This window comes from Aethalodelphis obliquidens, unplaced genomic scaffold, assembly GCF_003676395.1.
Source record: "Aethalodelphis obliquidens isolate GAN/ISIS:26980383/991018 unplaced genomic scaffold, ASM367639v1 scaffold102, whole genome shotgun sequence".
Classification (NCBI taxonomy): Eukaryota; Metazoa; Chordata; class Mammalia; order Artiodactyla; family Delphinidae; genus Aethalodelphis; species Aethalodelphis obliquidens.
Window position 1 is genome coordinate 1,057,767 of NW_020838046.1, and position 25,538 is coordinate 1,083,304.

Genomic DNA, 25,538 nt, shown 5'->3' on the forward strand with positions numbered 1-25,538 from the left:
TAGCCGCTCCTGGGCCCTGTGCTCCAGAGCCTATTAACACAGGCTCACAAGGGCATGCTGAGGCTTCCCAGCGATGTTAGACACATTGTTTTGTTTCTTTTGCAGGGGTGTGTGTAATTCAAATCTTAGATCAAAGTATTTTGAAGTAAAGGGGGCATGTTCCATCATGTGGCAGAACTTTCTAGAAGTCCTCTCCTCCACCTCTGAGCCGGAGTGGCTCTTGAGGAAGCAATCCCCACACTGGGCCTAGCAGGCTCTCTCATGAGGGGCTCTAGGTACTTTCCAATGGAAATCAAAGGGCCTTTCTCTCAAATTGCAGCAGTACCCATTACCGTGCTCAACGAGACAAAATCTAGGTCTGGGAACTGCCCCCGCTGCAGGGATCCTCCTCCAGGGAAGGTGTGGTGCAGGAGGGCTGCCTGAGGCTCTGCTCAAGCCCTCCTTCCTCTGCTATCACACCTCAGCCACACAGCCCTTCTCTCTGCTCCTTTGCTGCGACAGCCCCTCACACTTCCTGGTGGCTCTGCATGGCTGGCCCTTGTTCAGCATTCAATTGTCTGCTTAACTGTCACTCTCTTCCCAGGCCACCCGCCATGCCAGTGTGGGGACATTTTACTGTTTTACTCTCTTCACTGTTCTCATTACCGAGTCTCTCTGGTTTGCTCACTGGATTATGATGCGTCTTTGCCTTTTCCTCCTAGAGCAGATGTGGGAACAGTGTCCCAGGCCTGTCCCAGGCCTGGAGCCGGCTGGCGCACAGCGGGGACTGGCCCTGCAGCTGCGGATTCACGAGTCATGCACGTGGCTCACTTGCCCACTGGGAGGCTCTTGAGCAGGAGTTTTTGCAGATGCTAGAAGCTCTTTTTCTCCCCAAGACAGTCTGCCTTACCTTTTTTAATCCTTCTACTTGCTGTAGCTCTGCTCGGAGTAGAGAGGAAGTGTCTTTCTCATGCTGTAATTCTCGCTGAAGAGCCTGTCTTTGCTCTTTTTCTGATTTCAACTCTTTCTCTAGACTTGAGCTGTTTTCGCAAAATGAACCTGAGTTAGTCTCAATGAGAGATTTTCATGGAGGTCCACAATCCACAACCCAGGTCACCACTCAAGAAACGGGGGATTCACAGGAATCTGAACTGCCACGTGAGCATCTAGACCTTTCAACAAGCATGGAAATAAGGTTCCCTTTCCCGCAGGGCCATCTGCACCTCCATAGGAAAGACCAGGAACATGTCATGGAAAGCAGGCACAGGCACACACTTGACAGTTATGCGAATGGAGAGGGAGGAAAAGAGCTCTAACACTTGGGGTCACACACACAGAACCCTCTACTGAGATGGACACCTGAGGAAAAGAGACGTTTATTCTGCAACATTTATCTTGCTTTTTCCAACCCAGAGCCAGCTGACAATGGAGGATATTGGGGGGTTGGGGGCAAATAGAAAGCTACAGAGGGGTAGGAAGTGAACCGCAACTAAATCCTGATGCCCTTCTCACCAGCTGAGTAGCCCTGGGGACTATACTGAACCCCCTGCAATCGTTTTTCTCATTCGTGAAACAGGGAATAGACGTCTCTTTTCTCATCTGAATCCTAGCTTTGCAGGGGCCACCTCTGAAGTGGACACTGGGACGCTGCCCCAATTGGGAGATGGCCTTCCCAGTCCTTCCCGCACCGCTCAGCCACCTGCTGCCGCCAGGGCTCCTACCACTGCTCGAGCAGCTGGGAGAGCTGTTGCTGCAGAGCGCTGCTCCTCCCGCCGAGCTCCTGCTGCAGCTTGTGGCTCCGCTCCTCGGCCCCCTGCCTCGCCCTCTCTGAGTGCTGTAACCTAGACCAAATGAACCAAATCTTTGTAAGGAAAGGATCATTCCTCACATTTACCATATAATTTTTGCATATTCTTGCTGGCTTTCTTTTACATTTAAAAATTAATATATGGTAAAATTGACTCCCTTTTGTGAATAGTTCCTGGAGTTTTAGCACAGGCATAAGTTCATGTAACCATTACTACAATCCATTCTACCAGGTGATACAGAATAGTTCCATCACCCCACAAAACACCTTGGCACTGCCCCTCTGAGTCACACCTTCTCTCCACCCCTAATGTCATATACATGAAATTATACTTCATATAACCTTTTGAGACTGGCTTCTTTTAGCATGTCTTTGCGATCAATCCAAGTTTTCGTGTGTATCAGTGGTCATTGCTTTTTATGGCTGAGTAGAATTTCATTGCATAGATGTACCAGTTTATCCATTCATTTGATGAAAGATATCTGAGCTGCTTTTAGTTTTTGGCAATTATGAACAGAGCTGCTATAAGCATTTGTGTACAGGTTTTTGGGTGAACATGAGTTTTCATTTCTTTTGGGCAAACAGCCAGGAGTGGGATTATTGGGTCATATGGTAAGAGTATGTTTGGCTTTTTAAGAAACTGTTTTCCAAAGTGGTTGTACCATTCTGCATTCCCACTGGTAATGTATGACTGTTCCAGTTGCTTTGTAGCCTCTCCAGCACCTGGTACTGTCATTATAAAAATATGTAGCTGTTCTAATAGGTATGCAGTGGCATCTCATTGATTTTAACATGCACTTCCCTAATGGCGCTGAACATCTTTTTTTATTTTTTAACTCAAGTATTGTTGATTTACAATATTGTATTAGTTTCAGGTGTACAGTAATTTGGTTATACAATACATATATATATATATATATATATATATACAGCTATATTCTTTTTTGTCCAATTCTTTTCCATCATAGGTTATTATAAGATATTGAATATAGTTCCCTGTGCTACACAGTAAATCTCTGTTGTTTATCTAGTTTATATATGGTGGTGTATATCTGTTAATCCCATACTCCCAATTTATCCCTCCTCCCCTTCCCCTTTGGTAACCATAAGTTTGTTTTCTAAGTCTGTGAGTCTCTTTCTGTGCTGTAAATAAGTTCATTTGTATCATTTTTAGATTCCACATGTAAGTGATATCATGTATTTGTCTTTCTCTGCCTGACTCACTTACACTTGGTATGATAATCTCTAGGTTCATCCATGTTGCTGCAAGTGGCATTATTTCATTCTTTTTTATTGCTGAGTAATATTCCATTGTGTGTGTGTGTGTGTGTGTGTGTGTGTATCTCACATCTTCTTTATCCATTCATTTACTGATGGACATTTAGGTTGCTTCCATGTCTCGGCTACTGTAAATAGTAGTATTGCTATCAACATTGAGGTGCACATATCTTTTGAAATTAGAGCTTTCATCTTTTCTGGATATATGCCCAGAAGTGGGACTGCTGGATCATATGGCAACTCTATTTTTAGTTTTTTAAGGAACCATCATATTGTTTTCCATAGTGGCTGCACCAATTTATATTCCCACCAACAGTGTACAAGGGTTCCCTTTTCCTCACACCCGCTCCTGCATTTATTTGTAGACTTTTGATGATGGCCATTCTGACAGGTGTGAGGTAATACTTCATTGTAGTTTCAGTTTGCATTTCTCTAATAATTAGCCATGTTGAGCATCTTTACATGTGCCTATTGTCCTACTGTATGTCTTCTTTGGAGACATGCTTACTTAGGTGTTCTGCCCATTTTTTGTATTGTATTGTATTGTATTGTATTGTATTTATTTATTTACGGCTGTGTTGAGTATTTGTAGCTGCGCACGGGCTTTCTCTAGTTGCGGTGAGTGGGGGCTAATCTTTGTTGTGGTGTGCGGGCTTCTCATCATGGTGGCTTCTCTTGTTGTGAAGCATGGGCTCTAAGTGCGTGGGCTTCAGTAGTTGTGATACATGGGCTCAGTAGTTGTGGCTCCCAGGCTCTAGAGCGCAGGCTCAGCAGTTGTGGTGCACGGGCTTAGTTGCTCTGCAGCATGTGGGATCTTCCCGGACCAGGGATCGAACCCCTGTCCCTTGTATTGGCAGGCAGATTCTTAACCACTATGCTACCAGGGAAGTCCCTTCTGCCCATTTTCTGATTGTGTTGTTTCTCTGTTATTGAGTCATTTGAGGTGTTTGTATGTTTTGGAAATTAAGCCCTTGTCAGTTGCATCATTTTGCAAATACTTTCTCCCAGTCCGTAGGTTGTCTTTTCATTTTGTTTATGGTTTCCTTTGCTGTGCAAAAGTTTGTAAGTTTGATTAGGTCCCATTTGTTTATTTTTGCTTTTATTTCTTTTGCCTTGGGAGACTGACCTAAGAAACCATTGCTACAATTTATGTCAGAGAATGTTTTGCCTATGTTCTCTTCTAAGAGTTTTATGGTGTCACGTCTTATATTTAAGTCTTTAAGCCATTTTGAGTTATTTCTGTGTATGATGTGAGGTAGTGTTCTAACTTCAATGATTTACATGAGGCTGTCCAGCTTTCCCAACACCACTTGCTGAAGAGACTGTGTTTTCTCCATTGTATATCCTTCCCTCCTCTGTCAAAGATAAATTGATGTAGGTGTGTGGATTTATTTCTGGGCTCTCTATTCCAATGATCCATATGTCTGTTTTTGTGCTAATACCATGCTGTTTTGACTACTATAGCTTTGTAGTATCATTTGAAGTCTGGAAGGGTTATGCCTCCAGCTTTGTTCTTTTTCCTCAGGATTGCTTTGGCAATTCAGGGTCTTTTGTGGTTCCACATAAATTTTAGGATTATATGTTGTAGTTTTGTGAAAAATGTCATGGGTAATTTGATAGTGATCACATTAAATCTGTAGATTGCTTTGGGTAGTACGGTCATTTTAACTATATTAATTCTTCCAATCCTAGAGCATGGGATATCTTTACATTTCTTTGAATCATCTTCAATTTTCAATTTCTTTTATCAATGTTTTGTAGTTCTCTGCGTATAAGTCTCTCATCTCCTTGGTTAGGTTTATTCCTAGGTTTTTTTTTTTTTTTGATGCAATTTTCGACAGCATTTTTTTTTTTTTTTTTTTTTACTTTCTCTTTCTGACATTTCACTGTTAGGGTAAAGAAATACAACAGATTTCTGTATATTAATCTTGTATCCTGCTACCTTGACAATCTTTTCATGTGCTTATTTGCCATCCATATGTCCTGTTTGGTGAAGGGTCTGTTTAAGTCTTTTGTCCATTTAAAATTTTTATTTATTTATTTATTTAAGGCTGCACTGAATTTTAGTGTGGCACGCGGGATCTTTTAGCTGCAGAATGCGGGCTCATAGTTGTGGCATGCAGGCTTCTCAGTTGCAGCATGCATGTGGGATCTAGTTGCCCAATCGATCCCTGGATCCCCAGTTCAATCCCTGGATTGAAACCAGGCCCCCTGCATTGGGAGCGTGGAGTCTCACCCACTGAACCACCAGGGAAGTCCTCTGTCCATTTTAGATTGGATTGTTCGTGGAGTTCTGAGAGTTCTTTATGTATTTTGGATATAAGTTCTTTGTCAGATATGTGATTTTCAAATTTTCTCCAAATCTATAACTTGTCTTTTTATTCTCTTAAGTGTGTCTTCCACAGAACAAAGTTTTAAATTTTGATAAAGTCCAATTTATCAAGTTTTCTCTTATGGATCATGTTTTTATGTCATGTCTAAGAGCCCTCTGTCTAACCCAAGGCCACAAAGATTTTCTCCTATTTTTTCTTCTAAAAGTTTACAGTTTTAAGTTTTACATGTAGATTTATGATCCATTTTGAGTTAACTTTTGTTTAAAGGTGTGAGGTCTAAATTGAGGTTCATTTTTTGGTGTATGGATATCCAATTGTTCCAATATTATTCACTGAAAAGATTATCCTTTCTCCATTGAACTACCTTTGCACCTTTGTAAAAAAATCAGCCACCTGTATTTGTGCGAGTCTATTTTTTTTTTTTTTTTTTTTGCGGTACGAGGCCTCTCACTGTTGTGGCCTCTCCTGTTGCAGAGCACAGGCTTCAGACGTGCAGGCTCAGCGGCCATGGCCCACGGGCCCAGCCGCTCTGTGGCATGTGGGATCCTCCCGGACTGGGGCAAGAACCCGTGTCCCCTGCATTGGCAGGCAGACTCTCAACCGCTGCGCCACCAGGGAAGCCCTGTGCGAGTCTATTTTTTGATCCTATTCTGATCCCCTACTGACCTGACATTTACTTATTTTAAAAATTTTTATTTTTTGGTGCGGCATGCGGGATCTTACTTCCTCAACCAGGGATTGAACCCGTGCCCACTGCAGTGGAAGCACAGAGTCTTAACCACTGGACCACCAGCGAAGTCTCTGACCTGATATTTGTTTATTTATTTAAATTTATTTATTTTAAAAAATTTATTTATGTGTTTATTCTTTTGGCTGCGTTTGGTCTTCATTGCTGTGCGCAGGCTTTCTCTAGTTGTGGCGAGCAGGAGCTACTCTCTGTTGCAGTGAGCGGGCTTCTCATTGTTGTGGCTACTCATGTTGTGGAGCACAGGCTCTAGGCACGCAGGATCAGTAGTTGTGGCTCGCGGGCTCTAGAGCGCAGGCTCAGTAGTTGTGGCACATGGGCTTAGTTGCTCCACAGCATGTGGGATCTTCCTGGGCCAGGGCTCGAACCTGTGTCCCCTGCATTGGCAGGTGGATTCTTAACCACTGCGCCACCAGGGAAGTCCTAACCTGATATTTAAATCTGAGCTCACTGGATAGTTCTAACCCCCTGAGAGGACAATGTGATGTAGCCCTAAGGTTGATTAAATGAATACGTGCTTAGGCAAAGCTGGGGAATCCAGTCCCCTTGCTGGGGACCTGAAGGACAGTCATCCTAACTTGTCCGTACTTTTGAAATACTCTGAGTAAGTCCCCAGGCCCAAATAATGCCCAGCACCTTCTAGGGAATATCTGCCGGGGGAAGTGTTTACCTTTCTTCCATTTGTTTCATGCTGGACATAACTTGATTGGTTTTTTCTTCAAAAGATGTGATGGCTTCATTCTTCTGTTGTAAACTGCTCTCCGCATTCTATAAAAGCAAGGAAAGAGGGTTATTTTCTGCTTCTCCCTCACCCCCCTGCCTGCTCTGGATTACAAGTGGGTTCAACTATTCTTGTACTTTTTTTATAACACTTTCAAGAGCGTTTCATTAATTGCTGCTCTTCCCCAGAGCCCTGGAAGACAAACTAGGCCAAGGCTCCCATGTCATCAACATAAAGAAAGGCAGAGGGGGAATTTCCTGGAGTTCCAGTGGTTAGAACTTGGTGTTTTCACTGCTGTGGTGCAGGTTCAATCCCTGGTTGGGGAATTAAGATTCTGCAAGCCAGCCGGCCAAAAAAAGAAAAAAAGAAAAAAAAAAAAGGCAGAGAGGGAGATACTGAAGCCCTCTGTTTGAATAGTCCATGACCCTTTTTGAAAAGGAATTTCAGAGTCGGATCTGACTCAATGTTACTGAGTCTTCTCATGTGTCAGGCACATCCATGAGTTCACCTGACTCTTGCAGAGTTCTCATGGTGGGCATTGTTAGCCCCCACTTCTCTGAGCAAGAGAGGGAGGCTCAGAAATAGAAAGCACCTGGGAAAAGGTCTGAGCACAAATATGGTGCAGCTGGGTTCTTACTCACAACCATGTGACTTTCTGAGTCCAGGCTTTTAACCATGGCAGATGCTGAGTGACTAGGAGGCAGCAAAAGAGCAACATGTTTCTGTGTGCCTACTAGAGACACTCTTAAAATACAAGGATACAGAAAGGCTGAAGACAGAAAGAAGTCCTGATAAATTCTTAAGAATATATAGACTGTAGTGTCTGGCTTTAAAGTAATAAAACTAGACATAAGGAACAAAAGAATAGCTAAACACCTCATATCTGGAAATGGAATAGCATATTACTAAAAACTATTGAGGTAAAAAAAAAAAAGAAAAAGAAACCAGAAGAGAGATTATGAAATACTTAGAGCTGAAAGACAATGAAAACACTCTGCAATATTTTACTATATTGAAGATGCACCCTAATTTTATATACCACTATGAAGGAAAAAACGGCTACTTGAAACATGTCATGCCATTGACCATAAGATGCATCTTGATTTCAGAGATCACAAATGTGAAAAACATGCTTTTTAGGTGAAATACTTCCATCAAAATTTGAGGGCCATAGCTAAAGCAGTACTTGTGGGTAATTTTTAACTTTAAATAAAATGTTTAATGAAATTAAAAAAGATAAAACAGATGAGCTAAGCATGCATTTCAGAAGTTGAAAATGAGCCACAGAGCAAACCCAAAGAAATAGAAAAGAAAATAATAAAAGTGAGGGTAGAAATCAATGAAAAAGAAATAATAACAATACACAATAAAGAATATTAGGAAAAAAGCTGGTTCTCTGAAAAGATTATGAGGACAGACACACCTCTGGCAAGACCGGATAAGGAAGAAAGACAAAAAATGCAAAAAGAAAATGCTGAATAAAAGAGATTTAGAAATTCTGCAAAAGAATGTTATAAACAAAAATATTTGAAAACCTAAACAAAATAAGATACATTTTGAAAAAAAAATATACCAAAACTGGTCTGAGAAGAAATGGAAAATATGAATAAGCCAGTAAACATTCAATAAATAGAAAATGGTAGTCATAGTCTCTCTGCCCAAAAAGCCCAGCCCAGATGAATCCTACAACATGGGTGCGTTCTCAAAACTTTTGGAGAATAGACACTTTCTATCTTATAAGTGTTATTTCAGAGAAAGAGAACAGGAAATCTTATTTTATAGTACCAGTCCAACCATGATCCTGAAGCCAAATAAGGCTAGTAAAAGGAAAGAAAGAGGTCTGTCTCGTACATAAACACACAGATTATATATAACATATTGGCTAACTGAGTCAAGAGTATATTTAAATATATCACAATCAAGCAGGAATCCAGGAACATAAATGTATAAATTGCCACATAAATAAGGGAGAAAAAGAACAGGACTATGACAACAGATAAAATGCAAAAAAGCCCAAAACATTTAATAAGGTTCAATATTTATCTATGAGGAAAACTCTGAGCAAACAAGAAATAGAAAAGAACTTCCTTAACTAAGTAAAGTTTATATATCAACCATCTAGTAAGCATTATTCTTGATGGAGAAATTTTTACATGCATTACTTTTAAGATCAGGACCACAAATCTGCTTACTATTCCAACTACTGTTTAATGTAGTCATGGAGGTCCTGGCCAATGCTAAAAGAAACAAAAAAGAATGAGGTGTACAAAACCTGAGAGTGAAGAAATTAAACTGTCTTTATTTGCCTATGATATGATCAGTTACATCTAAAACCAACAGGATTAATAGACAAACTATTAGAACTAGGTGGTGAGCAAGGCTGTCAAACACAAGATCAACCTATAAAGCACAAAAGCACTTCTCTACATCAGCAAGACCTCACTAGGGGATGCAGCCAAAATAAGGCACACCAGCACACTAGCAACAAGAACTAGACAGAATTGAGAAGTTCACCTAGAGAAAATGCAACTCTTACAGAAGAAAAAGGACAAAAAGAGAGTAAACTATAAATTCAATGCAATTCCCATGTAAGAAATTCAGCTGGATTTTTTAAAAAGGAAATTTATACCTTATTCTAAAATTTTTATCAAGAATCAGACTATACTACAAAGCTACAGTAACCAAAACAGCATGATACTGGCACAGAAACAGCACATAGATCAATGGAACAGGATAGAAAGCCCAGAAATAAACCCAAGCACTTATGGTCAATTAATCTACAGCAAAGGAGGCAAGAATATACAATGGAGAAAAGACAGTCTCTTCAGTAAGTGGTGCTGGGAAAAGTGTACAGCTACATGTAAAAGAATGAAATTAGAACATTTTCTAACACCATATACAAAAATAAACTTGAAATGGATTAAAGACCTAAATGTAATACTGGATACTATAAGACTCCTAGAGGAAAACACAGGCAGAGCACTCTTTGACATAAATCAGAGAAATATTTTTTTGGATCTGTCTCCTAGAGTAATGGAAACAAAAGCAAAAATAAACAAATGGGACCTAATTAAACTTATAAGCTTTTGCACAGCAAAGGAAACCATAAACAAAATGAAAAGACAACCTATGGAATGGGAGAAAACATCTGCAAACGATGTGACTGACAAGGGATTAATTTTGAAAATATACAAACAGCTTATACAGCTCAGTATCAAAAAAAACAAACAACCAATCAAAAAATGGGCAGAAGACCTACATCAAGATTTCTCCAAAGAAAACATACAGATGGCCAATAGGCACATGAAAAGATGCTCAACTTGCCTAATTATTAGAGAAATGCAAATAAAAACTACAATGAAGTATCACCTCACACCAGTCAGAATGGTAATCATCAAAAAGTCTGCAAATAATAAATCCTACACTGTTGGTGGGAATGTAAATTGGTGCAGCCACTGTGGAAGACAGTATGGAGGTTCCTTAAAAAACTAAAAATGGAATTACCATATGATCCAGCAGTTCCACTCCTGGGCATATATCCAGAAAAGATGAAAGCTCTAATTCAAAAAGATACGTGCACCTCAATGTTCACAGCAATACTATTTACAGTAACCGAGACATGGAAGCAACCTAAATGTCCATCAACAGATGAATGGATAGGGGCTTCCCTGGTGGCACAGTGGTTAAGAATCCGCCTGCCAATGCAGGGGACATGGGTTTGAGCCCTGGTCCGGGAAGATCCCACATGCTGCGGAGCAACTAAGCCCATTCGCCGCAACTACTGAGCCTGCGCTCTAGAGCTCGCGTGCCACAACTACTGAGCCCGCGTGCCACAACTGTTGAAGCCCACGTGCCTACAGCCCATGCTCCGCAACAAGAGAAGCCACTGCAATGGGAAGCCCATGCACTGCAACGAAGAGTAGCCCCCACTCGCCGCAACCAGAGAAAGCCCATGCACGGCAACAAAGACCCAACGTGGCCAAAAATAAAAATAAAAAGTAAATAAATTTATATAAAAAAATAGATGAAGGATAAAGAAGATATGGTATTATATACATTGGAATATTATTCAGCCATAAGAAAGAAGGAAATAATGCAATTTGCAGCAATATGGATGGACCTAGAGATTATCATATTAAAGTGAAGTCACACAGACAAAGACAAATATCATGTATCACACATAGAATCTGAAAAAATGATACAAATGAACTTATTTACAACACAGAAACAGACTCACAGACTTAGAAAAGAAACTTATGGTTACCAAAGGGGAAAGGGGTGAGGAGGGATAAATTAGAAATTTGGGATTAACAGATACACACCACTATATATAAAACAGATAAATAAGGACCTACTGTATAGCATAGGGAACTATATTCAGTATTTTGTAATACCCTAAAATAGAAAAGAATCTGAAAAAGAATCACTTTGCTTTACACCTGAAACTAACACAATACTGTAAATTAATTATAGTTCAATTTAAAAAAAAGAAAAAAAGGATAAACATTTACAAATAGATAAGTCAATCAAAAAAAGAAGAGGGAAAAAAGGGGGAAAGGTAGGCAGGCTTGACCTACGTTATGGGTCGAGTGTGTCCATCCCAAATCCATTATGTTGAAGTCCTAACCCCAGTACCACTCAGGATCTTATTTGGAAAACGGGTCACTCACTGCAGACATAATTAGTTAAGATGAGGTCACACTGGAGTAGGGTGGGCTCCTAATCCAATATGACTGGTGTCCTTTTACAAAGGGGAAATGTGGGCACAGGCATGCACACACAGGGAGAAAGCTGTGTGAAGATGAGGGCAGAGATGGAGGTGATAACTTCTCCAAGTGAAGGAAACCCAAATATTGCCAGCAACCACCAGAATCTAGGAGACGGATGGGACTGACTTCCTCACAGCCCTCAGAGGAAACCATTCCTGCCAACACCTTACTCTGAAACTTCTGGCCTCCAGTACTGTGAGACGGCAAATTTTTGTAAAGCCACTCAGTTTGTGGTACTTTTAAGCAGCTTACTATATGGAGAAAAAGAAAACTGGATCCCTAGGTAAGGCCATATACAAAGGTTAACTCTAGATACATTAAAAACCTAAATGTGAAAGGTTTAGACAACTAGTGTGGAATATCTTTGACACCTAGACATGAGAAAGAGTTCTAAAACAAAACCCCCAAACTTCAAACCATATGTGAAAAATCAACACATTAGACTACATCAAAAATAGGGACTTGGGCTTCCCTGGTGGCGCAGTGGTTGGGGGTCCGCCTGCCGATGCAGGGGGCGCGGGTTCGTGCCCCGGTCCGGGAGGATCCCGCGTGCCGCGGAGCGGCTGGGCCCGTGGGCCATGGCCGCTGGGCCTGCGCGTCCAGAGCCTGTGCTCCGCGATGGGAGAGGCCACAGCAGTGAGAGGCCTGCGTACCGCAAAAAAAAAAAAAAAAAAAAAAATAGGGACTTAAGGACAGTAGATGACACTAGGAGAAGATATTTACAATCTGTAAACCAGTAAAGGACTAAAATTTAGACCATACATGGAATTACTACTAATCAACAAGGAAAACATAGGAAACCCAAAAGAAAAAGGGACAAAAAATATGAATAGGCAAGCCACAAAGCAGCATAAATGGCAACCAACATGAAGGGATGCTCAAGCTCACTAGACTGAGAAATGAATATTAAGTCAACTGTACCCTCGCAATACAGGCACCACAGGACACAGCTGGAGGGAGCGTGTGTTGGCGCAGCCCTTCTAGAAAGCAGTGTGGCTGGGCTTATGCAAACCAAGGACACAAAGGAGGAAAGGAAGTGTCTGGCTGGGAGGACACTACAATTATGTCTGCCGGAGAGATTTCAGAGGGAGATGGGTACACTAGCTGCCAAGGTGTCGCTCGTGCTAGCGCAGTGGAGGAAAACCGTTTGTCCGTCACCGGGGGAATGGGCAAGAAAATACAGTGGGTACAAACGCTGGGAAGCTAAACTGCACTAAGAAGCCAACAGCAGATATACATGAGGATGAATGTAGCACTGAGGGAGAAAAAGTAAGGAATAGAATGTGATCCACAGCACGATACCACTTGTGTAAATTAAAATTCATGTCCTCAAAATGATACATGTTTTAGAATGACAAATATAAATAAAAAGATAAACACTTAAGAATGCTGGCCTAGAGGAAAGAGGATGGGAGTCGGGGTGGGGGATAAAAGGAAATAAGAAAACAGGAAGGATGTCTTATTATAGTGCCCCAAACAGAGGGATATGACTGATTCAACCTTCTGCATCTGAAGCCCAGAGGGAGAAAAGGGTATGAAGCCAGAATTCCAGCAGCACCAGAGACGGACTTGGGGGTGGTGCTTCCCCAGGGAACCCAGCAGCCAGGGGTTTGGTGCAGTCAAAGCAGATGTTGTGACCCTTGTTAGTTATGGCAAACATTTAGTCAAACTGTCGCTTGCCCAAACTTGGAAGATGGAATCCACGCAACTGTGCCAGGGCTCCAGAATGCTAGGATGTGCAGTGGGGCTTGCCATGTGAACAGGTGCTATAAGCAAGGGGTTTGCAGGGAGAGATGGACAGGGATACGGAGGCCAAAGGTTAGAAAAGTCAACTGCTTCTGGACTCAGAAGGAAGAGAGAGGACTGAAGAGTGAGCTATATGGCCCTGTGACATCCTGCAGCGAAGATCAGAGTAGGCTGCTTTCCTCATGCCTCAAGCTGTTGTTCCAGATGACTGGTCACTGACATGAGAAAGACTGACAGAGCAAAGAAACGGAGCAGGTGTGGGAACTGTGTTTACTCATGACAGACTACGGTCACTGACACACGGATCAAGTGGATGCAAGCAGACCAGAGGCTGGGACAGAGGGAACCGGATTGTCCAGGAAACCACCAGTCTGGTCTGAAAAATATCTGACTGTTGGATCCCTTATACAACTTCCAGGCCAGTAGACTGACACTGGCAAGAAGCTGGCCGTCAAAGCTGTGTAGCCCACTCCACGGGAGCCCACTTCCCATCAGCCATTGAAGATGGTGGTCTCAGGGGCCACGGAGGTCAGCAGACATGCTCTCTAGAAGGCAGAAGCGGTAGCCAGACATGCTAAGAAATGGAGTCCTCAGTACCCCAGGCAGCCTTCACGGTTCCTGCCCAGAGGACACAATGACCACCGAGGGCCAGGGACTGCCACGTGTGTCCCTTGTTTCCTCTTTCCCAATAGGCATTTCATCATGGTTATCCTGTTTCTGCTCTACCAGTTCATCCTGGGCAGGACAGGCTAACGTGACTGACAGATAGTCTTCTAGTTGGAACACAGGCCCTATGGGCTTGAGGGAGAGTGCTGCCCATCACCCAGGGTTGTGGACTCTGAGGAAGCAGGGCTTGCCAGTAGCTCAGTGGGGTCGACTGTTGTAGTGACAACCACATCTACCCACACCTACTTTCCCCTTCACCTGGCCTGCAGCCCAGAAACAACAGCCCCAGGCTCCCCTTGCAGCCAAGCCTGGCCATGCTGACTAGCCCTTTCCTATGTGATCGGAAGAAATGGTGGGTGCAACTGCTGTCTCACTGTTTGAGAACAAATCCCTGGCTCTGGACTTTTGCTCTTCTCCCCACTTCTGCTGGCAAGAATGGTGACAACTCAAGTGGCCTTGAGAGCTGGAGCTGCCATTAGTCTGAATCCCTGAATGACCGTGGGGAGCAAAACTGCTGGTCTGCAATGCTTTAAGTTATTATAGTAGTTTAGTTTCCCCTAACATGTATTAACAGTATGTCTATATGCTGACCAAAACCAGAAGAAAACATGAAAAAATTAAAATAGATAATTTGTTGGGAGGGTAAAACTATTTTCTTCCTTTTCTCTTTTTGCTTCAATTTTCACTGTTGCAATTACAAAAATATTAATTACGTAATAATTTTTAAAAAGATGGACAAAATAGCACAGTTTATTTGTACCGTCTGCTCTCACATTATCTTTGACATAGATGTTACTACTAGTAAGACTGAAACCACTCTATGGAAAAGGAAGCGGGACTGTTTCGGCAATAAAATAGGAAAGAGAACTTCAAAAAAGGAAAAGCTTTGAGGACACAGAATGGTACCCTTCTGGGTAGCTTCTGGGCACGAAAGTGTTGCAGTGTTTAGATGCTGTCTTTCAAACTCTGGCGTGACCGGTTCTTTCTGGGCTAGCTCCCCTTGACCACTCTGAAATGACGAGGGAGGTGATCTTGGAGACTCATCAAGATTAACTTATTGGCAAAGCTTGAAAAGGCAATACTAACTAATATCCTTAGTCCACTTCTCCATTTCTTGGGGCAAACAATTAGTACCTGAAGTAGACAGAAACAGACAGCAGGGGGACAGTGAACATATGACAGGCAAAGTTCAGATTTAGATTCAAGAGACACAGTTCAGTTTTCAGCTCTATTTATTAGCTGTGCCACCAGGGACATGTGACTTAGCCATTTGGTTTTACCTTGTCACTTACATTTCCCCCCATTTTATAAACTTTTGTCAGGGACTGCCGGGAGACTCAAATAAAATAAATGCAATAACATGTAAGATGGCCTAGGACCAGGTCTGCAAATACTAGGCCCTCACAGATGTGTCTATTCTCTCCTTCTGCGGAAAGAATGACTGGAAAGGCAGCACGTGACAAGCTCTACCACTGTAGACAAGCAGCAGGAAACAGGGTTGTGATGCGGACATAAAGCCAAGTCCCACCTGAACTTTGTGAAACATCTGTAAGTTAATTGCTTTGACTTCCTCCAGCTGCTGGCGCAGGGCAACTAGAGTGTCCTGCTTCTCGTGAGTGTCCTTTTCTAGTAACTTCATTGCGATTTCCATTTCGGTTTTCATTCCAATTTGTAGCTCCAGTTCTTTTTCTAGTTCCTTAAAAGGATATTAATAAGGAAAATATTATTAAAGCACATCACAGAAATGAACTTAACTGATGTTGTATCTTGGGCAGTGCTGAAAATACAAACGGAAGGTCAGAATAGGTTAGGGAGATGCAGACAAGTCTGTCTGGAGCGTAACTAGATTAAGTTTTCTCCCTTTCCTCATTTTACAATGAACACTGGCTCTGCATCAAGTCAACAGAAAGCAGGTAGGTGGCAATGAGGAATACTCCACGAGTATTTTTTTTCACATGTTAAAAACTTTATTTGTATAAAAACTCACTTGTTTTTAAAAGCAGGTTGAAGCATGTGTGTGCAAAGTGCTGACAGAAGTAACATAGAGGGAATAAACTGAGGAATCTTTCTGGTAACTCAGGCTCGCAAACTCACCAAACGGGCTTTCTTCTCCTCCTTCAGCTGCTTCCACACATCATTGTACATTTCATCCAGACCTTGCCGAGTCTGCTTGTAAGTCTCCAGCTCAACTTTTGTATCCTGTTTTGTTATCTGTGATCAAACAAGAGCACCAGAGGGATGGTTTGCTTACAGAAGCAAGCTAACTACAAAGTATTTAAAAATATAACATATATATATTTTTAAACAGTAGCATAATTTCTATTTTTTTAAGCATAATAGGGAAAGGCTAAAATTTTAAAGGTATTTTGAAATATCTTTGAACATGAAGGATGAGAGCAAGCCAATAGATTTTTGAAAAGGTAGGTGCAGAAAACAATTTAATTTTCTTTAAAATAGAATAGTCGTTCTGAGTGGGAAAGGTCCCCATTCAGTATTTATCTAGCACGTTTTTAGCACTGGGTGAATTTTGAGATGAATCAGATATGGTCTCTACTCTCAAGTCATCAGGTGAGACAGCTGCAAGCCAGCAATTCTACACAACAGTAAGCGGATTCTATAATGGAGGGAGGTGCAAAGAGCTATGGAAACACGGGAGAAGAAGGGTCCAGGCCTACTGATGGGTGCCAGAGGCAGCACCACAGGGGACCAGGCTCATGAGAGAAGCTGAAGAGGGAATAGGAACTTTCACTCGCAAAGGCCCAGAGGCAAGGGAGCAGTGCACTTGGGAAACCCCAAGTGGTCCGGGTGGCCTGAGAGTGACACGGAAGGGCACTGCGGCAGGATTTTCTGGTGTCAAACAAGGCATCTTTGCACGTTCTGGGCTTGAGATGTCTGATGGACATGTCTGAGTGGGGAACATGCCGCCCAGCTGCAAGGCCTACTTCTCACCTCTACGCTTTTTTCGCTTTTCTCACGAATTAATTCATTTTGTTCTCTTAATTGTTGCTGTTCTTCTTGAAGTGAACAAATTCGGTCTGTTGCAGCTGAAAGCTGATTAAGAAAGATTTTTAGATTTCTTAACATCAAAATGAATCTTACTGTTCAAATTAAAAGCTAACATTTGGCATCTTCACAATTGACAATGTATTTTCACATATGTGATATTTTATTTTTTATCCTTGTTTTGAATAGGTAATACATTCACATGGTTCAAAATTCCAAAGATATAAAAATATAAACAGTAAAATCTCTCTTACCCCTGCCCCTAGCCATCTCTGTCCTCCCTAGATATTCTTGTTTTACAAAAATGATAGCATACTACTTCACGTGGGCAAAGATTTATGGACACAAATTAGAAACAGCTTAAATGTCCAATACTAGAAATGGTTTAACAAATCACAGTAAAAGCATAAAACAGAAATATGTAGTTATTAAAATACTTACAAAAGCTTTTAATGACTTGAGAACATACTTATGATATAATAAAAATAAAAAAGCAGGTTATACAGTAAGTTCTCACGTCTAGTTTAAAGAAAAAAACTTAACTGTTAAAAATCATTAAGAAAAACAAAAACAAACAAACAAAAAAAGCTTAAGGAAAGATGGGGACTCTATATACAGCTGTCACTTAGCCAAGGGATTACGGGCTTTTTTCCCACTGATTCTTCATTCTTTTTAGTTTTTCTAGCCAATGAGCAAAAGGATATCTTACCACTAGAGAGAGAATTAAAGAAGCTGGGAGAGGAATCACAACCAAACCATTAAAGATGTGCCCGAGGAAAACATCTTCCTTGCCCTGAACAAGTTAACGTAGTTTAGGCTAAAGTGTACAGGAGCAGGTGCCTTCATGTACCTGCTGAGGAGAGGCTAGCAGGAGAGGTGAGTAAATACCCCAACCAACCTCTCCTTTCCCAGCCTCTGAGACAGCCTGGTGAGAGAAGGTGAGGCTGGAGAAGCAGAAAGAAGCCAGACATTTGCCCTCAATACTTGGCTGTGCTCTTAGCGTCATTCACTAACGGGGGGCCCTGAAGCACTGAACTCCTCACCTCCTCTTGGTCAACAGCATCTAGGTCCACTCAGACTCAGAACCCAGGACTGGGGTTTCTAAACATAACTGCTGTGCCCACGTAAGAAACTTTAAGGCTTGAAAGGAGGTGCTAGTTGCTGCAAGGGAAAAAGCAGGCAAAAACCATAAGCTAATTCCCATCCTACTCTCTGAAGACATAGAGAGCACACCCTGAAGTGAGAGATACACTTTTCTCTGAAGTACATTTTCTATTACATCTGTTTGCCTTTGAAGGAAAAATAAGCCAGTTGTTCAGTTTCAAAAGCTAAATTAGACTTTCACTCAAAGCATGTCACCTCCCCTCAGAATGGGAGAAAATATTTACAGATGAAGCAACTGACCAGGGATTAATCTCCAAAATATACAAACAGCTCATGCAGCTCAATATCAAAAAAACAACCCAATCGAAAAATGGGCAGAAGATCTAAATAGACATTTCTCCAAAGAAGACATGCAGATGGCCAAAAAGCACATGAAAAGATGGTCAACATCACTAATTATTAGAGAAATGCAAATAAAAACTACAATGAGGTATCACCTTACACTGGTCAGAATGGCCATCATGAAAAAATCTACAAACAGGGCTTCCCTGGTGGCGCAGTGGTTGAGAGTCCGCCTGCCGATGCAGGGGACATGGGTTCATGCCCCGGTCCGGGGAGATCCCACATGCTGCGGAGCAGCTGGGCCCGTGAGCCATGGCCGCTGAGCCTGCGCGTCCAGAGCCTGTGCTCCACAGCGGGAGAGGCCACAACAGAGAGGCCCGTGTAATGCAAAAAAAAAAAAAAAAAAAAAAAATCTACAAACAATAATTGCTGGAGAGGGTGTGGAGAAAAGGCAATCCTCCTATACTGCTTGTGGGAATGTAAACTGGTACAGCCACTATGGAGAACAGTATGGAGGTTCCTTAAAAAACTAAAAATAGAGCTACCATATGATCCAGCAATCCCACTCCTGGGCATATATCCGGAGAAAACCATAATTCTAAAAGATATATGTACCCCAATGTTCATTGCAGCATTACTTACAGTAGCCAGGACATGGAAGCAACCTAAATGTCCATCAACAGAGGAATGCATAAAGAAGATGTAGTACATATACACAGTGGAATATTACTCAGCCATAAAAAAGAACGAAATAATGCCATCTGCAGAAACATGGATTGACCTAGAGATTGTCAGACTGAGTGAAGTAAGTCAGACAGAGAAAGACAAATATCATACAATATTGCTTATACGTGGAATCTAAAAAAGGGTATAAATGAACTTATCTACAAAACAGAAATAGAGTTACAGGTGTAGAAAACAAACTTACGGTTACCAGGGGGTAAAGGGCGGGGAGGGATAAATTGGAAGATTGGGATTGACATATACAAACTACTATATATAAAACAGATAACTAGTAAGGACCTTCTGTATAGCACAGGGAACTCTACTCATTACTATGTAATGCCCTATATGGGAAAAGAATCTAAAAAAGAGTGGATATATGTATATGTATAGCTGATTCACTTTGTTGTACACCTGAAACTAACACAACATTGTAAATCAACTATACTCCAATAAAAATTATAAATAAAAAAAAAAGCATGCCACCTCATCTGGGAGAACAAAGAGTGAATCTGCTTTTCTAAAATCAACTAAGGGGACTTCCCTGGTGGTGCAGTGGTTAAGAATCCGCCTGTCAATGCAGGGGACACGGGTTCGAGCCCTGGTCCAGGAAGATCCCACATACCGCGGAGCAACTAATCCCGTGTGCCACAACTACTGAGCCTGCACTCTAGAGCCCGCGAGCCACACCTACTGAGCCCGCGCACCACAACTATTGAAGCCTGCACGCCTAGAGCCTGTGCTCCACAACAAGAGAAGCCACCGCAATGAGAAGCCCCTGCATCACAACGAAGACTAGCCCCTGCTTGCTGCAACTAGAGAAAGCCCGTGTGCAGCAATGAAGACCCAACGCAGCCAAAAATAAATAAATAAAATAAAAAAATTTTAAAAATAAATAAAATAAAATCAACTAAGGTCTCCTTGAGTGCCTCCACATGCTAAGTGTTGGACAAGGCACATTTATGTGGTATTAACCTAACTTAATCTTTACAATACTATTGTAAGTGTGTTGAATTATCACCCAATTTAGAGATGAGCAAAGTGAGGCCCAAAGGCCCACTCCACCCCCCAGGTGAATTCGAGTCCTTCAGCTCTAAGTGTGATGAAGTCTCTCCCATGAGGCCCATTTTTGAGTTTCTTTCTCCTGTTACAAATCTGAGCTCCTCTCCTGAAAGCTGTTCGGGCCTGCCCCCTCAAGAGGGCGCAGGAAGTTTAAAGTGAGCTTTAAACTGGGTCCTCCGTTACAAAGGTGCGCTCTGCGACTCTCCTTTCGGCTGTAACCTGCCTCCACACCATGGGGGGGGGGTCACTCTCCGGCCCCCCTCACAGCCCTCTTCCTTCCCAGTGAGACTTGGTGGGGAGGGTCGAGCAGCCAGGGACCGCTACCTGTGGAAAGCCTCAGAAAGGCTGAGCAACCCCCCTCCTGCTAACAGGAGACAAGATGTGTCCACCAAGGAGACTGCCGGGCAGCTGGCAGCAAGCTTTCTTCCTCAGCCTCAGCCCTCCTTCTTCCTGTCCTTTCATTCTTTCTCTTCCTAGTGAGAAAGCAGAGAAAGACCACACTGTGGGGAGACTGGTTCCAAGCTCCTGAGAGGCCGAGACACGGAAGGGGGGACGAGGGTACTTTTACCCCATAAAAGAGCCTGTGCCTTCTGGGCAGCCGGGAGACACACTACATCATAGGAAAGGTGGGAAAAGAGGAAGAGGATAGCACGTTCACAAAAGGAGTGGGGCTTTTCCAACTAGGACTTGTCTTCTACTGGACCACTGTGAGGTGATAAAACCTAAGTCACTTAGAACTGGCTCATGATCCGTTGCACTGGCTCATGGGAGCCCCGGCCAGGGCAGAACACGGACATTCTGAGGATGTGAAATTCTGAGAATGTCTGTCCTGTGTGCAGCTCAACCCAAGGTTAGCAATTCCCATTCCTACCAGTGAGAAGCTCTGGTCAGATATACCAACCATACCATTTCTCTTCTTGGGTCATTCTGCTTTAAGAATTTCAATAAGTTACAAACCTCTTCTTGAAGCTTTGAATTAGTCTTTTCCAGCCCTTCTATCTTGGTTTGAAGATCCCCAACTGTGCAGCTGTAAAAAAGAAAATATTAAGTAAATGTGAACTTATAAAAGCTGACTGTTTTCCCAATCTGTAAACAATGAGAATAGAGATTCCTAGATTTCCTATATGAAATGGAGAGTCAAAGGGTCTCCAATTAACTCATAGATGAGAATTCTAAATATATATGTAAGCAGTGTGTGTTTGTGTGTGTATATATATATATATTTTTTTTACTGAAAAGTTTTCAATGTTTTCTCCAAATATGCTATCCATTTCTTGTTTAGCCAACTGGAAAGAAAACAGCATTTCCCCCAACACAATATATGGGAACCAAAACGCACCGGCAGTCATATATCTAAAGTAATATTCATAACAAGATATTGGTACTTTTGGGTAGTAGAATCAAAGGTGATTTTTAAATCTTTTTTATACTTTGTCCCATTTTTCACATATTCTTTAAGTAATATGCACTACTTTCATACTGAAAAATATGTAAAAAGCTAATGTAGACTTGACAAACAACAATAATAATAACCACAACAATAACAGTAGTAGTTTTCTTTTTGGACGATGTGTCAGGCCCTGTTTGTTCTAAGCACTTTAAATGCGTCAACTCCCCACAATTCTGTGAGGCAAATCTTATTGTTAATCTGTTTTACAGATGAGGAAACCATAACTTTATATTGAAAAACTCACTTAACTTCATACCCCTATGAACCCAGGTGGTCTGGCTCCAGAGCCTGCACTTTTAGGCAACAGACCCTACTACCAAAAACTGGGGCTTTTTGCCGGTGAGGGGGGGGTACCAAGAAACAAACCTGACAAGGCTAATGAACCAAGGTTCAAGAATTGGGTGGGAGAAAAATAAAAATACAAATTGACACAAAATGAAAAAGTCAACAAAACAAAACATATGGAAGGAATTACAAGTTTTAAGAGTATGCCATTTTCAATTCTGTACCAACTACATAACTTAGAAAATATCAACAAAATTTCTATTTTTCCTTAGAAAACATAAATTACCAAAAAAGATATATCCTCACAAGGAGAAAAGCTAGATGAATTAACAGCTAAGGAAAAACTGAGAAGCTGGCAAAGTATTGCCTCCATACAGGCTTTGAGCTTCAAATTTTCAAGGAGCAAATAATGCTCACGAAATAGAAGGTGTTCCCAGGCACAGAAACAAGGCAAAGCTTCCTGATTCATTTTGTGAAGCTGCATAACCCTGATACCATGCCAGAGGGGAAACTATGGAACAACTATGTTAAGTTACATGTTAAGAGAATGACTAAATTATTAAAGCTATGATCAAGTAGAGTTTATCCCTATGAAGAAATCCATTAATAAACTATATTACATCAATAGATTAAGGGATAAAAGTCATGATTAACTTAATGGATGCTAAAAGGCATTTGATAAAATTCAACATCTATTCCTTATAAAAGGTCTCAATAAACTAAGCATGGATTAAGAATCTCACTCTCAAAATAATAGCCAGCATCACACCTAAGGAAGGCTCAGAGCAGCATACCCTAGGTATGTTCTGAAGAACACACTAGCTCCTTTGCCTGCTTCATTGGCTTTGGGGGCCAGAGAGGCTGCTCCCGCAGAGAACTGCTAATGTGCACAGTGTACTCTCTAAAGAGGGTTCAGAGAGAGAATTATTTTTCCCAAACACGTTAGGCTGAGAATCTCCATCCATTCTCCATCAAAACCTGCAACAACTAGTGTTTCATGAAACACAGGAGCAGCTTTCCAATTAAAATGAAAATTCAAGATAAAGATACCTGCTATCACTATTGAATTGTTCTCAAAGGTCTAGCCCAGTGGTTTTCAACCCCTTTTTCCTGCCCAGAACGTTGGAGGGATGTGTGTTGATTCCCAGTAGCAATAATGCTTCCCATGCAGTGATTTCCAACTAAGTTGCGGTGGGCTAAGGGGTGGAGAGGTTTAATTTATTACTCTCTAATTTGCATAACTAGACAGAACAAAAGATCAAAGGATTCCCCAAAGCTCTTTATCAAGAAATCATACTTCTACAGTCTGTACACATGAGCACTGAACGACCACCTTTTTTCTTGGTTTGGAAAAAAGTTAGTTATAAATATATGGCAACTCAAAAAGGTTCCATGAGGCAAATATCGGGCACTGAGAATGAACTGCAACACTGGAAAAAGGAGGGAGTCCTACCTTAAGTGCCGGTTAAGTTCTTCCACATAATTTTTTTGATCAAGGACATCAGTAATTCTTTCATGCCTTTTAAAAAGAACATAAAAAGAGAGAAATTCTTTTTACTCAGGGTTAATACTTTTAATTGTCCCCCAACCTTCCAGTCACCTTGTAGGAGTACCAATGTCATCAGGAAACCAAGAGATGGTCAGAGCTTAGTAATGTCTGCACGGTCCTAAGTGAACCAGCAAGGCGGGCTAGGAAGACATGGGACACACTGGAAACAGGCTGCCTGGAGAGGAGCCTCCCTGCAGACGCTCCTCCCACCTCTCCCCTAGCATTTGAGAAAGCCACTGGCAGGCAAGGTAGAAACACCAAAAGCCACATGTAAATGGCTCTCCAGTTAGGAGATGAAGCAGCCCTTGTTATACTGAAGGAAAAGAAGCTGCCTCAGAAAAGAAGACCACAAGACTCTTCAAAACACAAAGCTGATTAGTCTGGGTTAAAAAAAAAGATTCTGGGAACTCTTTAGCAGTCCAGTGGTTAGGACTCCGCACTTTCACTGCCAAGGGGGTAGGTTCAATCCCTGGTCAGAGAACTAAGATTCTACAAGCTGTGCAGCATGGCCAAAAAAAAAAAAAGCAAAAAGCAAAAACACAACACAACAAAACTTCATACATCTTTATAAAAAAAGCAAAAAAGACTTTATCATTTTAAAGTTAGGCTCCTCCCACCAATTTCTTTACATACATATGTACATAAATGGGATCATGTGACCCAGGTTCATGCCACAGGTGCTGGATTTGCTGGTCAGTGCAGTCATTTTTTTTCTTTTACCTTTCTGCCCTTTACATAGCTCTCCCAGGTAACACATACTGATAGCTTGTTGAGTATCCTATGTGTATATAATCATAATATCTATCTATATTTTTACATATAGTATATGCAATTAAAATATATATTAGAGAATTTGGGGGTTTTAAAAAAATGGGATATATATACTTCTCAGTATTATACTTTTCTCACTCAATAATACCTGTGGAAATCCCTCTAAATCTACTATACAGTAGGTCAAATTTGTTTTTCTTTCATGTCTGTATAATACATAGTGTGGAATACTTCAGATGTTCTACAATTCATTCAATTGCAGATGTCCCTAGGTATCCACGGGGGACTAGTTCCAGAACCTCTGTGGCTACCCAAATCTGCAGATGCTCAAGTCCCTTATACAAATGGCATAGCACAGCTGACCCTCTATATCTGTGGGTTCCACATCTGCAGGTTGAAAGGCTGACTGTATTCCCTTAATAGTGGGTAATCAGTTTATTTCCAGTTCTTTTTGACATTAAGAATGTATTTTAAATTTCAAGTGAGTGAATCCTTGTACTGTGGGTGCATGAAGCATTAATGGGATTCCCGCTGGTCCCTTCCTTGGTAAGGTGCACTGCCAAGGCACTGAGAAGGAAGAGTTCTCATTACAAAGACATGTGAAAGACAGATGTACGTGGTAAAATATTCAAACACAGCGCAAGGGTTTACAGTGAAACTCCCTCCCATGCCTGTCTCCTGACCTCTTTCCCACAGGTGGCCTTGTTTTCAGGTCGATGTGCCTCTCTAGAATGATCCATGTATATGGAAGTACAACATATAAATATGGGTGTATGTCTTTTTTGTTATAACATAAATGGTAGCATGTTATATACATTGTTTGCTTTTTTTTCTTTTCTTTTTTTTTTTTTTCCAGGATAACTTCTTTTAATGCTCTTGTTAACAAGGATGAGGTAGAGCTACAATGTGGCATGAAAAGACAACCAAGACACAGTAGGATCAAAGAATAAGTCTAGTGGCAACTTAAATATATAATAGTACCTTTCTATTTACATCCAAACAATAAAGCAAATTACACTACCAAAAAATATATACCTGCAAGGCAGTAAAGAAAGGCTTGGAAGGAGTCATGCATGAGTAGCTTCCTCTGAAGAAGCAGGGGGAGTGGGACTGAGATGGAGACAAGGGGATAGTGTTAATGGGGAAATTTGCCTTGTACTCTCTATTCTTCCACAGAGCCTAATTCCTTAAACAATGGGAATAGG

At 41.5% G+C, this 25,538-nt stretch overlaps 1 protein-coding gene across 3 annotated transcripts in view; it reads right to left on the reverse strand.

The window, feature by feature from the left end:
- Positions 1-25,538, reverse strand: part of RUFY1 (RUN and FYVE domain containing 1) — a 56,077-nt gene that overhangs the window by 7,467 nt on the left and 23,072 nt on the right. Inside the window, exons 7-14 of one of the 3 annotated variants that reach the window (XM_027096395.1) lie at positions 23,467-23,532; positions 21,236-21,305; positions 16,994-17,095; positions 16,139-16,255; positions 15,573-15,740; positions 6,813-6,910; positions 1,701-1,820; positions 890-1,019 (exon numbers count right to left, since the gene is read on the reverse strand). In XM_027096395.1, the coding sequence (XP_026952196.1) occupies positions 890-1,019; positions 1,701-1,820; positions 6,813-6,910; positions 15,573-15,740; positions 16,139-16,255; positions 16,994-17,095; positions 21,236-21,305; positions 23,467-23,532 (871 nt within the window). Of the gene's footprint in view, positions 1-889; positions 1,020-1,678; positions 1,821-6,812; positions 6,911-15,572; positions 15,741-16,138; positions 16,256-16,993; positions 17,096-21,235; positions 21,306-23,466; positions 23,533-25,538 lie in introns of those variants that run through there. The other 2 variants (XM_027096397.1, XM_027096396.1) reach the window with 2 other exon arrangements.